General features: G+C 44.5%; 2 protein-coding genes across 2 annotated transcripts; both read right to left on the bottom strand.

Annotated features, from left to right (window-relative positions):
• Positions 1-3,372: 3,372 nt before the first annotated feature.
• Positions 3,373-5,216, bottom strand: LOC123450916 (protein NRT1/ PTR FAMILY 8.1-like). Its single transcript, XM_045127952.1, has one exon. It carries the CDS (start codon positions 5,146-5,148, stop codon positions 3,373-3,375), a length of 1,776 nt encoding a protein of 591 aa, XP_044983887.1. The 5' UTR covers positions 5,149-5,216.
• A 745-nt stretch (positions 5,217-5,961) lies between these two features.
• On the bottom strand, positions 5,962-15,581 carry LOC123450020 (alanine--tRNA ligase-like). The gene is made up of 22 exons (XM_045127417.1): positions 15,039-15,581; positions 14,794-14,934; positions 14,487-14,633; positions 14,176-14,328; positions 13,898-14,033; positions 13,350-13,446; positions 11,667-11,787; positions 10,791-10,859; positions 10,078-10,128; positions 9,852-9,947; positions 9,654-9,752; positions 9,317-9,439; positions 8,395-8,544; positions 8,230-8,301; positions 8,078-8,153; positions 7,849-7,991; positions 7,644-7,752; positions 7,384-7,571; positions 7,057-7,146; positions 6,791-6,976; positions 6,457-6,630; positions 5,962-6,370 (listed from the first exon to the last, which is right to left on the bottom strand). Exons 1-22 carry the CDS (start codon positions 15,564-15,566, stop codon positions 6,299-6,301), a joined length of 3,021 nt encoding a protein of 1,006 aa, XP_044983352.1. The 5' UTR covers positions 15,567-15,581; the 3' UTR covers positions 5,962-6,298.
• Positions 15,582-17,547: the final 1,966 nt, after the last annotated feature.

Raw genomic sequence — 17,547 nt, 5'->3', positions numbered from 1 at the left:
CTGGTGGGCTCGACGAAAGGCCATACATGAGAAGGAATTTCAAAGCCCCCTCTCGACCCACCTGTTCATCGAGAGGTACCTAAATGAGCTACGTGGTTTACCATCGATGCAGAAGAGCACGACAAGGAGGACCAATGTTTTGCCTGCCCCCATCCGGTGGTGAGGCGAAGTTGAATGTGGATGGAGCTGTCGCCAAGTCTTCCAATATTGGGGCGGTTGGAGTAATATGCCGTGATGCACAGGGACATTTCATGGGGGCTTTGGCGATAGTCCTAATGGGGGTGATTGATCCTGCAGTGGTAGAGGCCCATGCATGCAGGGAGGCAATAGCTTTGGTGGAAGATTTGATGATCACAAACATTCGTATTGCATCGGACTGTCTGAGAGTCATAAAAGATCTTCAAATCCAAGATCAACGGGGCGAGTATTGCATGATCCTCCATGATATTCAAAAGAGTAAATCTAGTTTCAATAGTTACACTTTTGTTTTTGAACGTCGTGTTAGTAATAGTGAGGCGCATAAAATAGCAAGGATGGCTACTACCCTAGGTTTAGGGCGTCATCTTTGGCTACGGCGTCCTCGTGACAACTTACGTATTCCCCAAGACATTATGAGTTGAATAAAATGGGTTGTCAATCAAAAAAAAGGTGATAGCGGTGTTAAAAGAAAAACTTTTTTTTGACAACTTTAGGTGATATTGAGACAACTTTAGTGTTAAAAAAAAAGAACTTATTTTTTGGTCTAGTTGGACTACCTATTTGATTAATTTTTGTAAAAAATGAGAAAATCACATAAAACATAAGGCCCATTTATTGCTACGTACAAGTAATTGCATGCGGTTGATGCTTAATTGCCTATAAATACTAAATTGCCAAACATTGATGCCTAGTTGCCTATTAATGATGATGAGTTGCCTATGATTGATGCTCAGTTGACTACAAATACTGTGAAATTGCTCAGTTTTGATGCTCAGTTGCCTATTAGTAATAATCAATTGCCTGCGGTTGATGTTCTGTTGCCTATAATTGATGTCAAGTTGCCTGCTATTTGTAAAGAGTTGTCATAATTGTACTCGAGTATATCACAAAAAAGTTAGCAACTTTTAGTGTGTTTTAAAATTGTCTGCTATTTGTAAAGAGTTGTCATAATTGCACTCAAGTTGTAAAGAGTTGTCATAATTGACTGCTCGCGTGACTCGTCCATCCACCACTGGATCCAGGCGCTTGCCCCGCCATCCCCGTCACCCCATTTGCTTCGGCGATCCGACGGCGCTTCCCCGGCCTATCCCCGTGCCGCTGCTACTTCCTCTGTGTCCCTCTAGTCGCCGCCACCCTTCGCGCGCGCCATTCCTCTGACGAAGAGCGCTCAGCCGCCCACTGCCGCTCGACGCTCACAACGTGTTCGACAAAACGCTTGCAAGGTATGTATTGCTTCAACTTCACATTTTTTACATGAATTTGGTGCATGCTTTTTATAGTTTTTATAGACTAGTTTAAATTTAATATTGTAGATGAGTTCTTCATATGATTCTTCTGAAGAAGAATTTGATATTGAATAGAAGGAGGACCTTGCAATGATCCTAGCTATGCACATCAATAAAAAACCGAAACACGGTTGTTCGGTTATGGGTCGGCAGAAAATTTGGAGGGATAAGATCGATGCCGACAATAGATTGATGAGGCATTATTTTATGGATAATCCCGTGTACCCCGAGTTGTGCTTCCGGCGCCGATTTAGGATGAGCACCGAGTTGTTCAGGCGCATTGCAGAGAAACTGGTGAGTCATGATCGGTTTTTTCAGCAGCGGAGGGATGCCGCCGGAGTACTCGGGCATAGCACCTTTCAAAAGGTGACAACCGCTTTGCGTATGCTCGCATACGGTATTCCGGCTGATCTAGTTGACGACCACTTGGCCATGGGTGAGAGTCAGGCCATCATGTGTGTCAAGCGCTTCGTAATCGGAATTGTGCAAGTGTTTGGTCCGGAGTATTTGAGATCTCCCAATGCTGAAGACGTCGCAAGGCTATTGGAGATGGACAAAGCTCGTGGGTTCCCATGTATTCTTGGCTCAATAGATTGCATGCATTGCAATTGGAAGAACTGTCCTAAGGCATGGCATGGGCAATTCCGTGGCCAAAAAAAAGGGTTTCACTATAATCCTTGAAGCGGTGGCCGATCAAGAGACTTGGATTTGGCATGCTTTTTTGGAGTGCCTGGATATTTGAATGATATCAACGTTGTTCGTCGGTCACCACTCATGAATAAGATTGCAAATGGTGAACTATCACCGATGCAGTTTATAGCAAAAGGTCATACCTACAACTATGACTACTATCTTGTGGGTGGCATCTATCCAAAGTGGCAAACATTTGTCAAGCCGTTGAAAAAACGGAAAGGTAAGAAAAATTTAGATTTCCACAATGCTCATGCGACGGCTCGGAAAGATGTGGAGAGAACTCTTGGGATTTTGCAAGCCTGGTTTGCTATTGTGAGAGGACCGGCTAGATTTTGGGATCAAAAGATGCTTTGGTACATCATGCACGCTTGTGTGATCATGCATAACATGATCATTGAGAATGAGCGCGGCCAAGATTTAGACTACTCTCAGTATGAGCTCCTGGAACATCCTGTGCGAGTGCGTCGTCAGGCTGTGAGAGCGGCCCGATTTGTTGCCTCCTATCATGTCATTCGAGTGCCGAAACACATGATGATCTTAAGAAGGATCTAATCGAAGAGTGGTGGACATGAAATGCCCAACAAAATGAATGTTGATTTATACGTTTCATGTTGTACGTTTGATGTTGTGGCGTCGAACTATTTGTTTGATATTAAAACTCGTTGATTTGTTTGTTTGATGTTGTACGTTTGGTGCCGTGGAATTAATAAACTATGCTATGTCTTTTTTCGATGTTTGAAATATCCATATTGTGTTGATGAAAATGATCAAGATGCAAGCTCCGGACGCTCCAGCGCGCTAAATTTTAGCGCGTCCGCTGAAACGGCTCGCCTGCGCTATACTTTGGTGCGGCTGCTGTATAACAATTTTAGAGATGCTTTAATATAAATATATTTGATAATGATTGCTGCTAGCTGTTAATTCCAGCGTAACAGAAAACTAGCTACGGTTAATGCCATCAAGGAGGAATTAGCAGCAGTTTCAGAAAACAACATATGTGAGGGTTTTTGCAATGGATGGATCTACACAGGTACAGTCTGAAAAACTGAGAAACAAAACACCAGGCGACATCTACACATATAACACGAATTATGGTATGGCACATAAATAGGTTATACCTGGTACGTACGTACAGATTTGCACTCAAAAGGCAGATGACAGTTGTAAATTGATCTGAAACAGTTGTAAATGAATTCTAATTGGTGTCGTCGTGGATGGCAACTGATGATGCGGGCGTTGTGGCCTGCTTGTACTTGTACCACTTTGCAATCCAGAGGTAGACGATGAAGTTGAGGGCGCTGAGCACGGCCAGCACCCAGTAGAAGTAGTCGAGGTGCCCCCGGTTGAGGTTGTCCGGGATCCACCCGATGCCTCCGTTCCTCGTCGAGACGGCCGTCACGATCACCACGAGCAGCGTGCTCAGGTAATTTCCCAGCGCGTTGGACGTGAGCGAGAGCGCCGAGCCCATGCTCCTCATGGCGTCCGGCGACTGGTCGTAGAAGAACTCGATCTGCCCCACGAAGGTGAAGACCTCGGCGGCGCCCACGATCAAGTACTGCGGCACCTGCCAGAAGATGGACATGGGCAGGTAGTCCTTGGAGTCGAGCATGCCGTGGCCGGCGGCCACGCGGAGCCTGGCCACCTCCAGCACCCCGGCCGCCACCATGGAGAATATGGATATGACGAGCCCGATGCCCATGCGCTGGAGCTGCGTGAAGCCTCGCGGGTGGCCCGTGACCCGGCGCGCGGCGGGCACGATGAGGCGGTCGTAGGCCGGCGCCCACACGATGACGGCGATGGTGTCGAAGATGGAGAGGGAGGCGGCGGGGATCTTGAAGGTGGCGCCCATGCGCGGGTCCAGCGTGTTTCCCTGGAGCACGAACATGGTGCTCATCTGGCTGTAGACCGCCGACATGACGATGCCGCTCGCCCACACCGGGAGCAGCCGCACCATGCTCTTGAGCTCCTCCACCTGCGTCACCGTGCAAAGCCTCCACGGGTCGTCGGATTCGCCGGGATCCACAACCACCGCCGCCCTGTCGAGGCACCTCAGCTGCTCAGTGTGCTCCAGCCTCCTGCTGCCCTCGATGGCCGCCTTGCCGTCCGGCGACGCCACCTCGTGCAGCAGCGAGGCGTCGGCGGGGAGCGGCACGTGCGACTTCCTGCAGGCGGCGACCAGCACCTGCAGCATCCTGGTGAGCGGGCTGCCCCCGGGCCTCTGGTACCGGTAGAGCCTGCTGCCCATGAGGAAGCTGGCGACGGCGACGGCCATGGCGGCGGCGGGGATCCCAAAGCCCCAGCCCCATCCGACGTTCATCTGGACCCAGACGAGCACCGAGGAGGCGACGAGGGCGCCGACGTTGATGGACATGTAGAACCAGTTGAAGAAGGAGCTCTTGCTGCGCATCTCGCGCGGGTCGGCGTCGTCGAACTGGTCGGCGCCGAAGGAGGAGACGCAGGGCTTGATCCCGCCCGTGCCGACGGCGATGAGGTAGAGCGCGGTGAAGAAGGCGGCGTTCTGTCCCGCGGAGGGCGGGCAGCCGGCGCAGTCTGGCGGGCGGAGGGCGGGGACGGTGGCGGAGAGGGTGAGGAGGGCGAGGCCGGCGATGTAGAGTGCCATGAAGGCGGCGATGGTGCGGAACCTACCAAGATAGGCGTCGGCCAGGAAGGCGCCGAGGAGGGGCATGACGTAGCAGGTGCCGGACCAGTTGTTGACGTTGGTGGCGGCGGCGGCGTTGCCCTGGTGGAGGCGGTCGATCATGTAGTTGACGAGGTTGGAGCTCATGCCGTAGTAGGCGAGCCGCTCGCAGCACTCGTTGCCCAGGATGAAGGGGCACGCCCTCCACCCGCCAGTCTTGCTCCTCACCGCCGGCTTGCCGGACACGTCCATCGTCCCGTCCATGGTCGTCGGCGTCCTCTCTTCTCCTCCACCACCCGCCGGCTTGCCGGACACGTCCGTCGTCCCGTCCATGGTCGTCGTCGTCCTCTCTTCTCCTCCACCACCCGCCGGCTTGCCGGACACGTCCGTCGTCCCGTCCATGGTCGTCGTCGTCCTCTCTTCTCCTCCACCACGCGCCGCCGCCGCCATCGTCAATGTGATCTATCTATCTATCAAGAAGTTGTTTTTTTTCTGTCGTCGGGGGATATAGATATATATAGATATAAGGGTTGTTGCTCCACGCGTATCGGATCGGAGTCTTGATTCCCCATCGTGATTCTATTTCATTTGAATCCGTATCCAAGCCCAACACTTTTTTTCTTTTTTGCGGTTTAATATGGTTTGAATCTTATTTAACTCGTACGTATGTATATACTTACATCTAAGCCCAACTTTTTTTTTTTTTGAACGTGGTATATACTGCATCATATCATATCACACATCGGCAACTTATATGCGACGGAAAAATGGTAATAATTGGATAGTAATAATAACATGACAATTACAGTTTACGATTGGATGGTAATTATTTATAATCTGGATTTTTAGGAAACTACATAAATCTTGCCTCAAGGAAACTAATAACAGCTGGGGCGTTTGCTGGAGACGACCAGATATTTCATTTTTCGAATTTGGCTCCATCGCAACTAAACTTTGCTTCAATCTTCCTTCAAAAAGACAAACTTTGCTTCGATCTAGTGGTAAATTGTTTCCAAATAGCTTGGTTTCAACGTGTCAAACCATGCTGGTATCGGCTGTAGAATTTGATTCCATGGTGAATAGTAATGAAATTTGCTTCCACACCAACCAACATGGGCCCACAAAATAAGCGGAGGCGGCAGTGAATTTCATCCATCATAACCCATCTTTTTATTAAGATATGAATGGGAAAGCAGATACAAAATGGCCAGGTTACATGTCACATAAGCGCAGCAGAGGCTTACAACAATAGCCTCACAAGCACCCTAACAACAACAAACAAACAAACCAACCAACCTAGCCGTGAGGGCCCCCGAGTGCTACTCGACGATATGTCCACAACTTCAGAGCCCATTTACCTCTAGGTTGCTGTCATCGCTGCCAGGGATAGGGAATGATGCATCCACCGCGCTTCCCAAGCAAACACTTGACACTTCAGGTTCTAAAAGCACACTTATCAAGAGACCAGACGAGTCTCAACAAATCAGCTCAGCTTCATTGAAGCTATCTGGGTAGCAAGCTCCATGGCCTCCTTGACCCGAGAAGCATCACTTCCCTGCATTCATATTTGCATATATTGCATTGCAAGGATTATTCACAGATAGTAACGGTAATTACTCGTGCGTACTAGACTCTTTTTACCTGGCCCTGGGCGAGGCCATTCTTGCCGCCGCCTCCTTTCCCCTTGAGTGGTGCGATTGAAGGCGTAAGCCAATCCAACACCTTGAAGCCATTGGGTGCGTCGGGAGGTACACCCGCATAAATGACAGCCTTGTTTGATGCCTCGTCTGTGCTGAATACCATTATCGGCAGACCCTGGCACCAGCACATCCAAAGATTTGACACAAGGAATACAAATTTAATGATTCATAAATATAAATAAAGTTGTTGGAGTAAGTTGGAAATTATGCTGAATCTATAGTTATTTTAAGATGATGGGGAACACTACTAGACAGAAACGGATTGGACTACCGACCTTGAACCGGTCCATGGCTTTGACAACTGCTTCCCGGACAGCAGTGGTATCAAGGCCCACATCGGCGTGGGTAACACAGAAGGATTTTCCTTCAGAAACAGCAGCTTCTGCGGCATCTATGGCAGTCTTGACAGCCTTTTGGATATTTTCTTTGCCCATTTTCTTCTTCGCCTCCCTAAGTTGCTCCTGATATATGCAACAGCCATAATCAGCTTTCATTTTAACTATTGACAAGATATGACAAATGAACTGAAGCGTTTACAGACCTCCAGCTTTGAGATATTGCCTTTTAGATCAGCTTTTCTTGCAGCTGGGATAGCAGCTGCATCCAGTGTATTCTTGATGGACCCAATTTTCTGATGAAGAAACATCATTCTTAGATACAATCTGATACTATAAAGCAGATCAACAGGAAATGGCTACAAAGTACAATTGATGCCATCTATTTACATAAAGGTTACGGACATAGTATTTTTTTTCTAAGAAAACAAACAAAAATGACAATAACTTTTAACAATATCCAATTTATCAGAGTATCAAAACCATATAGCTCACACTAAGAGACACAAGCACAAAAGGGAAAAGCTAAGTACCTTTTCCAATGTCGCCCCGTCCAGTTTAGATGCTTCATTGATATCACTATCGATAGATGATGCCAACTTCATAGCCTGTGAGGCACACTCAGCAGTAACAGCCGTTATCCTCCGAACACCTTTTGCGATACCCTCTTCAGATATGAGAGCAAATGCTGCAGCATCTCTAGTGTTTGAAATGTGTGTACCTGACATACATAAACTTTAGATGACATGAACACACAAATGTAGAATTACATAGAACGGAGTAGCAAGTATACCTCCACACAGCTCAGTTGATATGGATAACCATTCTTTGCTTTCAGGGTTTGCAAGCAGATCTTCCACTTTGCGGCCAATCGATACAACTCTTACAGGATCAGGGTAGATCTACAAAGTCCATATGCAAAACGAATTACACAAAACAACAGGGCAGGCAAACGAGATATGAGAACATGGTATGCCAAGCTGGGTAAGAGAACACACTTCACCAAACACAGCTCGCAGACCATTTATGCGCTTTGCGTCAACCAATTTTATTTCTTGTGCAGATACCTCCAGCTCATCCTTTATTTGCTGGTTCACTATATACTCAATTTTTCTCAGATCTTCAGGCTGAACAGGTTTCCCTGTTATTATGTACTAACAGTTGAGTTGACAAGCTGAGGAAAAACAACATGTGTATGCATGAAATATATAAAGAATCACAGCATACCATGGGAGAAATCAAATCTCAGCTTCTCTGGAAGAACAATGGAACCTTTCTGGTCAATATGGTCACCAAGTACTTCCTACATTTACAATAGCGGAACCATCATGAGTGCAAAAAAGTACTCCCTGTAAAATCTGAGAGGCTTGAAAACATACCCTTAGAGCAAAGTTCAGCATATGGGTACATGTGTGGTTTGGAGCAATGAGAGTACGCCGTGTGTAATCAACCTACCAAGAGGAATAGAAGTATCGCAATGTAATTTAGCAAATTTCACAGGTCAATTGATTCGGTATAAAGAACTAATCAGTACAGAATGTTACTTTGCATTTCACTTCATCACCAACAGATAATGCCTTGGAGTTAGGCCCTTCCAGAAATGAACCGATATGCAGGACATAGCCAGCAAACACTTGGACATTGTTCACAGTGAAAGATCCAGTTGGCCCCTCGATACTCCCAGTGTCATAGATCTATTGCAGAAATATCACATGGCATGTCAAAAGAATTCATACAATGCATGACGCAACTCCCAAACATGCAGGGGAGCTGTGTATATATATACAACCCCTAACCCCACAAGATAGAACAAGAAACAACCATGGCAGCATGGTGACTTCAAATAAACAAGAAAACATCCATGGTTGTTGAATGTTAATTGCAATGTTTGTTCTTTTGGCAATGTACCGGTATTAACTTGTCAAATTTTGAAGCCAATGTATTGTATGGGCAACTTCGAAGCCCTCAACACTATTTTCCTCAGAGTGAGAGATTGGATATAACCGTAATGTGGTGTTCAAAATGGTGTAATGACAGAAGGCATTACTTCAACCATTTATTTATGAAGTGATGTAGATTATTAGGATGACATACAAAACAACAAAGAAAGCCAATCAGGTTTCAACCAACGGGAGGTATCACTGCAGGGTGTACTAATGAATCAACCAACATGATCATGTTAAAATTAACAAAAATTACTGTCATGTGGGGTCATTGCTACATGAGGACACCCCATCAGATATCAGCTCAATAGTTACTACAAAAAATATCTAACTCGCAAACTAAGGTAACTATCAAGCTGGTGTCAGCCGGGGTTTCTTCCTGTAGGCCCCACATGACAATTACAATATCATGTTTATTCAGTGGGTAAGCTGATAATTTATTGCATGATTGCAGCTCGAGAGGTGATTGCACTTGACATTTTCATTCAACTACAACAACATGCTGTCGAAAGTGAAGTTGTACCTGACCACCCTGTTCCGCATAGAAGCTTGTGCTTTCCAAAACAAGGCCAAAATCTTCATCACCAGATGCAGTGGCTATGAACTCTGAGCCAGTATAGATAGCTTTTACCACACTGCTATGTACCTGCAAAATGTTTTTAGGTATATCGGCCATAATCAATATACAAGTGTTTAACCACAGTGCGAAATATGAACAGTGCAAGAACAATCAAAAGCAGGTAGCCAGGTAAATTCACTACTTGAATGGAATTCTACAAAATCCCAAACAGGCACTGAATGTTTAAGGAACTGTACCTAACAGCCAAACAACAACTAAATAATCTAACTAAGCATCTAACCTCGTGTTTGAATTTCGGGCTATCATTTGTGCTGGCAAGCCCCTGATTGCGCAGGTGCGATGTAGCATTAGCATCCAGGACAATAGACTTGCCACCAGCCTGCGAGAAAAACATATATAGCAAAATCAGAAAGAAATATGGTATATAAACCATAACAGATAAAAGCTGCCAATCAATTTAAGAAGAAATAAATACAACCTTGTAGCGAGCATTTCTAGCCTTTTGTCTTGCTTCTTCCATAGCAATATTAAAACCCTCCATGTCAACAGATAGCCCGAAGTCTACTGCCATGACCTATGAGATAGGAACAACAACGATACCAGAAAAACAGACAATAAGAGCTTTAGCAACAGCATAAACATGAAAATATAGCACTGTCAAATTAATTTGATTAAATTTACTGATGAAAACATGAAGAACAAACCTCAGTCAAATCAATTGGATAGCCATAGGTGTCCCACAGAACAAATGCATCCTGAAAGAACAAATAACGGTTGCAATACATGACAGATAGCAATATAAACTCGAAAAATTCAGCAGGATGTAACAGAAGATTGATAAACATAACCGAAGTATGATCTAAGAGACATGTCTCTATGGAGTGGACTCCCATTCTTAGAATATGGACGACGAAAAGAATTATTCCACATTACTGTAGAGAATATGATCAAGTTTACCAAATAGTCAAATTCCGTAGTTTTTGACATGTTTCTCGAATACGAAGGAATAAATAGAAATTAGAACGACAAAATAGAGAATATGATCAACTTAACCAGATAGTGCCTACACAATATTTAAAACGACGTCCGAGAATAACTACCAACAACGTATCCGACAGATATCCAAGTTCTGGTTCCTCATGCCATTTTTAAGGGGTTTGGTCAGTTTGTAACTATCTGAACCATTTTCACCGCTGCCATCAAACCATTTGTATGACAGGATAGTTAGATTCTCAGGAATTGTTCTTAAGGCGCCAAGGCAACCTAAGGTGAGTACCCACTGCCCTGACATCAGTGAGATAACACAACACATGCTCAGACAACAAACAAACTATAAGTCTGCTTAGGTGCAAACATCTTCTAGTGAAAACAAAATGACTCAAGTAAGATGGTAGTAATTCAAAACCAAAGCACTTGCCTGGCCACTAAGTACAGTCCCGCCATTCTCCTTGACAGCATCTGCGGCTTTCTTAAATCTCTCATATCCCTGAAAATTACACCAACAGCACAGTCAGTTAACCACCTGAACAGCCACAAGAAAGGACAATACATATTATGATGGTTCTAAGAAAAGAACGGTCAACTAAATTTCAACTGTAAGCTTTCTTAGTCTCTGTTCCTATATGAAACACATTGGCAAGGCGCCTATTAGGAACTACCATTAAAGTATAAGCATGATAAACATAATCATGCCCAAGTGGAAACCAAATAAATAGGATTACTAATGGTCATTTCATAGAAAAGGTGAGACAATTTATCGTGTATGCTATTGTGATTGCACTAAGCTGATGTAAACCAGGATTGAAACAATCACACCGGATATATTCCCTAATGTTTTGCCTCATAACAAGAGACTACCTGGTTACTCAGCACAACACGTTAATATATATAAAGCCTTTTTAGCAGTATCTCACGAGCAAAACAGCGGTACAGAAGATACAAGGTATAAACTGGCCCAGATCCTCCGGCAACAACAAAAAGTTAGGTTATATGATAACAAACTAGCCAAATTACTGCAAAACAGCGGTACAGAAGATACAAGGTATAAACTGGCCCAGATCCTCCAGCAACAACAAAAAGTTAGGTTATATGATAACAAACTAGCCAAATTACTTTGGGACTAGCACATGTTTACAAGGATAGAGTATGCTTTAAAGAAAAGGATAGAGTATGAAAACACTGCCTAAGAGTGTGCAAACACCCAGATTTGATTGCAATGAAATTACTTCAACAAGCTTCACTTGGGCCAAATTGATGTTACTGTTATGCAAATACTCCTGGCAACCAAGATTACCTTTGCTAGAGTGCTCTCAAAGCTTGCCTCTTCTTCTTTAATTATATCTTTAATATTCTTTTCATTGTCCTTCAGCTCAGGAAACACATCACCCATCACTCGGACAAAAACATCTACAAGGCTGTACAAGACAGGTACAAAACAATGGTAAATCAAATGCCAGCTTTGAGAACAACAACGATGAGAGAGGGATGGCAGTCACCGGAAATATGGAGAGAGAATCAGAAACAAATCGGAAAAATTGATGTGGAAGTAAAAGGTATCATGCTAGCAGGAGCCAGCCACAGCCAGAGGCATGGACTATTCTAATAATTGGGCTGGTTACCCATTTCTTGCATTGGGCCTAAAAGGTCTGTTGCTCTTGTGAGCATGGTTAGTCACTACTAACTGGACAGTAATGTTTAAGCCAGCACAACCACGTATCCATTTAATCCCTTTTTATTGATTCCCTTTTTGAGCATTATATGCATGTACATAAAGTTAACTATATGTAGACTATAAAACCCAGAACAGAAACCTGAATGATTTGGTACAAGTATGTTCAGTTCCAAACACCAAACTGGAAAGGTGACCAGAATGGATTCAATAAGTATGCTTTCAACCAAATAGCAAAGATGGACCAAAGCTGCCAAATAATTTGGATGTATTTAGTAATTAATTGGTCCACATGCACTTTAAGGCTTTGTATAGAAAGAGCGGCTGTTGTATCAGTACATATATGTGTGTATCTAATGTGTGCACTTTTTTTCCACCATCTGTTAACCATCCTACGTGTGGGATGTTAGGGGAGGCAAGGTTTCAAAACCTCATTATATCTAATTTCTATGGAGCATACGCACCCCTCCTATTGATGACTACATGACATATAAAGAATCACATTAACGTTCTGAATATTGGCATTGTCTCCAAAACTCTGTCCGCCAATTTTTTTAGGAAAATTGGTGTTAAAATTTTACTGCTGGTCAACGGTATTTATTCTACAGTGGTGGGAGTGGCAGTTAATTGGTAAATGAATATTCAAGTTATGGCAAATACATTATACAGCAGTTCCAGAATACACTCAAGCATAGGACAGTGATATCCAAGAACCCAGGCCATCACACTTATTAAGGTAGTTATTATGAAAAAAAAAACTCCCCTAGGCATGTGCTTAAGCATGCTTAGGCGCTAGGCAACAACCAAACGCCTAGCACTTAATCATGCTAGGTGCGCGCTTACATGAGATAGGCACTAGGCAATGCCAAAACACACTAGCACTTTTTTTCCTACAAGCGAACAAAATTCCAAAACCATGCGTCGTTATCAGGACCAAATGCCAGTTAAAATAAACATTTGCTAGCAAAAAAATATGCACATGAACCTGCAACAAAAGGTATTGCGGGAACAATGCTATTGTGCACACAAGCAAGCAGCCAACACAGATGACTCCAGTTCCAAGTTATGCCCAAGAACCCAAACCCAAATTAAAGTAACAAATAGCAGAATCACTCATGACCCTAGGCTCATAATAAATTAGCTAAAACCGTGTGTGAACATAGTTTTTTCTTATTGTCATATGATATCTCTACAGTCATCCTCATAAGCCTTAATTGCATTTTTAGCACTCGGAGTAAAAAAAAGTTATGCAAATATACCATTAAGGAAAGCATACAGAATACAATAGATGCAGGTTACAGTTCTTACGAGCTAAAAAATCCTTGCTTTGCCATCAATTTTTGATGACCAAAGTGAACAGCACGTCTAAGTATACGCCTTAGAACATACTCTCTTCCATCATTTCCTACAGAAAAACTCATATTAGAACAAAGAAACATCACTGTATAACACAAAACAAAGCCCTGAAACATTGTAAAAATACAATCGCTCAGTAGTTGCGACAAAATCTTTTCAGTTCTACATCATCCTCACTAGATAGGTTGACCAAGAACATCATCCTCACTAGATAGATTGACCAAGAAGGTGGATCCACCAAAAACAATCCCATGAATAAACTGAATGAAGACAATAACAGATTTTCTGCAGTTGTTCTGAACCTTTATTGCCAAAAATATTATGTAACTGCCAAAATATTATCAAGGCATTTAGATGTATTATTATGCAGCAAGTAACTTAAAAAGGCATTTAGATGTATTATTATTATCCATCTGTTTACATTACACAACTAAACCATACTTATATGGATGGCAATAGTTTTAAACCATGTATCCCCAACCAAAATAGTATGAACTCACCAGGTCGAGAACCATCAGCGATAGCAAAAGAAAGGGTTCTTATGTGATCTGCAACAACCCTATATGCCATATCAACTTTCCCAACATCATCGGATCCTACTTTACCAGAGTATGGTTGAATTCCAGCGCCTGCCAGCTGCATTCATAATGCATGTCCAATTCATAATAAATATCATTTACTTAAGTTTAGGCAATAATTTTATTACTTGAGCCAAATACTGCAGTCACAACTCACAAGCACAAAAAAGAAGGTGCAAGTGTGCATCTGGACAAAATACCTTGTGGATGGCATCAAATAATGGCATGAATACATCTGTATCGTAATTGCTCATTTTGTTCTGAAGGATAGACGTTAAACGCTCGAAGCCCATTCCAGTGTCAACGTGTTTTGCTGGCAAGGATCTCAAAGTACCGTCTGCTTCCCTGTTGAACTGGGTATTAATCAAAATAGCCAAATGTCAGTGCATATAGAACAGATAAAAAGCAAATGGCTAGGCGCGCACACATGGAACAGAGTAACTGCAACGTATTTGATATTAAAGCTCAATAATCTAGAAAGAAACGAGTTTGTAAAAAATAGAATGTTAACCTGAATAAAGACAAGATTCCATATCTCAATACATGTAGGGTCATCATTATTGACTAGTGAAGCTGCGTCACGGTTGCCAATACGATCAAAATGAATCTCTGTGCATGGGCCACAAGGACCTGTGTCGCCCATCTCCCAAAAGTTGTCCTGCTCAAAGAATGCATTGTTAACACAGTTCTTTAATATATAGGGACATTCAGACAACAGCATAGGTCCAACAGAAACGAAGATTATACTACAACATAACGTCGAAAACAGATACGAGCTCGACCAACAAACCAAGCAGAGCACATGGAGAATACAATACCTTGCAACCGAAAGGCAGAACCCTTTCAGTGGGTAGATACTTCAACCATATGTCTTTGGACTCTGTGTCGGGGGCGAGACCAGCCTTGTCATCGCCACCAAAGTATGTCGCATAAATCCTATCAGTGGGCAATTTGTAGACCTGTGCATACATACATACAGTATGAAATACAGTAGTTAGCAAACAAGAAGATGATAGTTTTGGCTTGTGATGAAGGGAAGGGAAGGGATGATGAATTTGTAGACCTGTGTGAGGAGCTCCCATGCGTATGCGATGGCCTGGTCCTTGAAGTAGTCCCCGAAGGACCAGTTGCCGAGCATCTCGAAGAAGGTGTGGTGGTATGTGTCCTTGCCGACGTCGTCGAGGTCGTTGTGCTTGCCGCCGGCGCGGATGCACTTCTGGGTGTTGCAGGCGCGGCGCAGGCGGCCGAGCGGCGAGTCCGGGTCGGCGGCGCCGAGGAAGACCGGCTTGTACTGGTTCATCCCGGCGTTCGCGAACAGGAGCGTGGGGTCCTCGAAGGGCACCACGGGGCTCGACGGCCACGGCGTGTGCGCCCTGGACCTGAAGAAGTCGATGAAGACCTGCCGGACCAGGGCGGACGGCCAGTCCGGCGCCGCCTCCTCCTCCATCGGAGGGCCGGCCGTGGATGGTCGGAGGGACGAGAGGTGGATGGCGGCGGCGGCGGCGGCGGCGGCTGGCAGAACCCTATCCCTAGCACTTGGCCTTGGCTTTGGCTTGGTGGTGAGCAGCAGGCGGAGGGCCAGATGCAACATACAGTACACACACACTTCCAGAGCTTCAGTTTATGATGAGGGCCGGCCAAGTAAGCTTCCATTGCTTCCTTTTTCTTTTTTCTTTTAAAAACAAATATTCCAAAAGATCTCAGGTGTTTGGATGGATTGATCTCTCGATACACGAGGGATTGGGCAAAACCCTTTGTCTCGGCTTTGTTCGGTTATACCCAACCCCGTCGGTGATCCACGTGGATTTCACCTGATCAGGGTCCAATCCTGGTTTGCCCGCTACGTGCCTTCCGTTAGCCCCTGTCGGGATGAAACCCTGCTCAAACCCCTTCCAAACCACGTGGAAATGGCCGGGAAGTAGACCTCTCCTCCCCCTGGAAGCAACCCTCGCTCGATTACACTCTCTCTCTCTCTCTATTGCCACAACCCCTCTCTCCCTCTTTCGATTTTGTGGCGACGCCAACATCGAAGGAGGAGGAACGGCGGCAACGCTACTGGAGGAGAAGGCAGCGACACTTCCCCCTCCCCTTCCTCTCCCTCTCCCCTCTCCAACCACCAGCACCTCATCCAATAGCAGTGGCGGCGCAAGCTCAGCGGCGACCGAGAGCATAACCACTGCAAGCTTTCTGACGACCACAACGACCCTATCGTCGGCATGCTTCTTCCCCGGTCGTGGACTTGTAAGCCAACGCTCCTCCTCCTCTTCTTCCTTCCCCTCGTCCTCTAATTTCTAGGGTTCTTACTCTGCTTCTTGCATTATGACTTCTCATTGCTAGGACTAACATAATAGACAATAGTATACACGGATTGTGGGTTAGGGGATTGGGTGACGGGGTGGATGTCATCAAATCCCTGCGTGGGTATAATCATCTGGAGGTTTGATTCCCATGAAATCGAACAAAGCCTTGAGGATTTGTGGTGACAAAATTGACGGACTTCCGAAATCTGGTGTGGAGAAGGCTGAAGAAACCTATGGGCCACGAGCCAGACCGAAGGGCGCTCTCTTGGGTTGTTGTTGTTGTTGGGAGCTCCCCGCGTGGTGGCTGGAGCATGCTAGGGTTCCACCTAAATGACATAATTAGCTTAGTTAGCTCCTAAATGATCTATTTAATAAAACATGACCGATACTTAGCTAATTATCCTCGAAATGACATAATTAGCTCCAAAAAGGCATTCTTAGCTAATTTAGCCCGAAGAAGGGGACAAGAGGAGAAGAAAGAGGAAAATTAAAGGAAGGAAGAAGAAGAAGAAGAGAAGAAGAAGAAGAGAAGGAGGAGGATAAGAAGAAGGAGAAGAATGAGGAGAAGAAGGAGAAGGAGCTCCTCCTTCGGAGCTCCTTCTCCTTCTCCTTCTTCTTCCTCCTTCTTCCTCCTTCTCCTTCTCCTTCTTCTTTTCTTCTTCTTCTCCTCTTCCTTCTCCTTCTCCTCCTCCTCCTCCTCCTCCTCCTCCTTCTTTTACTTCTTCTTCTCTTTCTCTTCTTCTACGTAGCTTAGACTCATCCAAGAAAGGCTAAGTTGGCTAATTATCCTACGAAATGACATAATTAGCTTAGTTAGCTCCAAAATGACCTATTTAATAAAAAATGACTTATACTTAGCTAAGTTCTCTTTTAAATGACATAATAAGGCTTACGTTGCTGCAAGATGACCTATCCCCCCTAACTTAGGTATTAAATGACCTATAGTTAGCCTAGCTAGATCCAAAATGGCTTAATAAGCATAGTTTGCTCCGGAATGACCTATTTTACCCAAGTTAGCTCCGAAACGACCTATAGTTAGCTAGGGTTCCACCTAAATGAAATAATTAGCTTAGTTAGCTCCTAAATGATCTATTTAATAAAACATGACCTATACTTAGCTAATTATACTCAAAATAACATAATTAGGTCCAAAAAGGCATTCTTAGCTAATTTAGCCCGAAGAAGGGGACAAGAGGAGAAGAAAGAGGAAAAATGAAAGGAAGGAAGAAGAAGAAGAAGAAGAGAAGAAGAAGAATAGAAGGAGGATGATAA

The sequence above is a fragment of the Hordeum vulgare genome, chromosome 4H (genome assembly GCF_904849725.1).
Source record: "Hordeum vulgare subsp. vulgare chromosome 4H, MorexV3_pseudomolecules_assembly, whole genome shotgun sequence".
NCBI classification, from domain to species: domain Eukaryota; kingdom Viridiplantae; phylum Streptophyta; class Magnoliopsida; order Poales; family Poaceae; genus Hordeum; species Hordeum vulgare.
The sequence above is the reverse complement of the archived record's forward strand: the minus strand, read 5'-3'. Positions and strand labels throughout refer to the sequence as shown.

Bases quoted from the DNA above. Each gene is read 5' to 3' on its own strand.
- LOC123450916 (XM_045127952.1), bottom strand. From the start codon at position 5,148: ATGGACGGGACGACGGACGTGTCCGGCAAGCCGGCGGGTGGTGGAGGA.
- LOC123450020 (XM_045127417.1), bottom strand. From the start codon at position 15,566: ATGTTGCATCTGGCCCTCCGCCTGCTGCTCACCACCAAGCCAAAGCCA. The intron at 14,634-14,793 runs GTATTGTATTCT...TTCTTTGAGCAG, and splicing joins TTCTGCCTTTCGGTTGCAAG to GACAACTTTTGGGAGATGGG. The intron at 8,545-9,316 runs GTACAACTTCAC...TTTCTGCAATAG, and splicing joins ATGCGGAACAGGGTGGTCAG to ATCTATGACACTGGGAGTAT.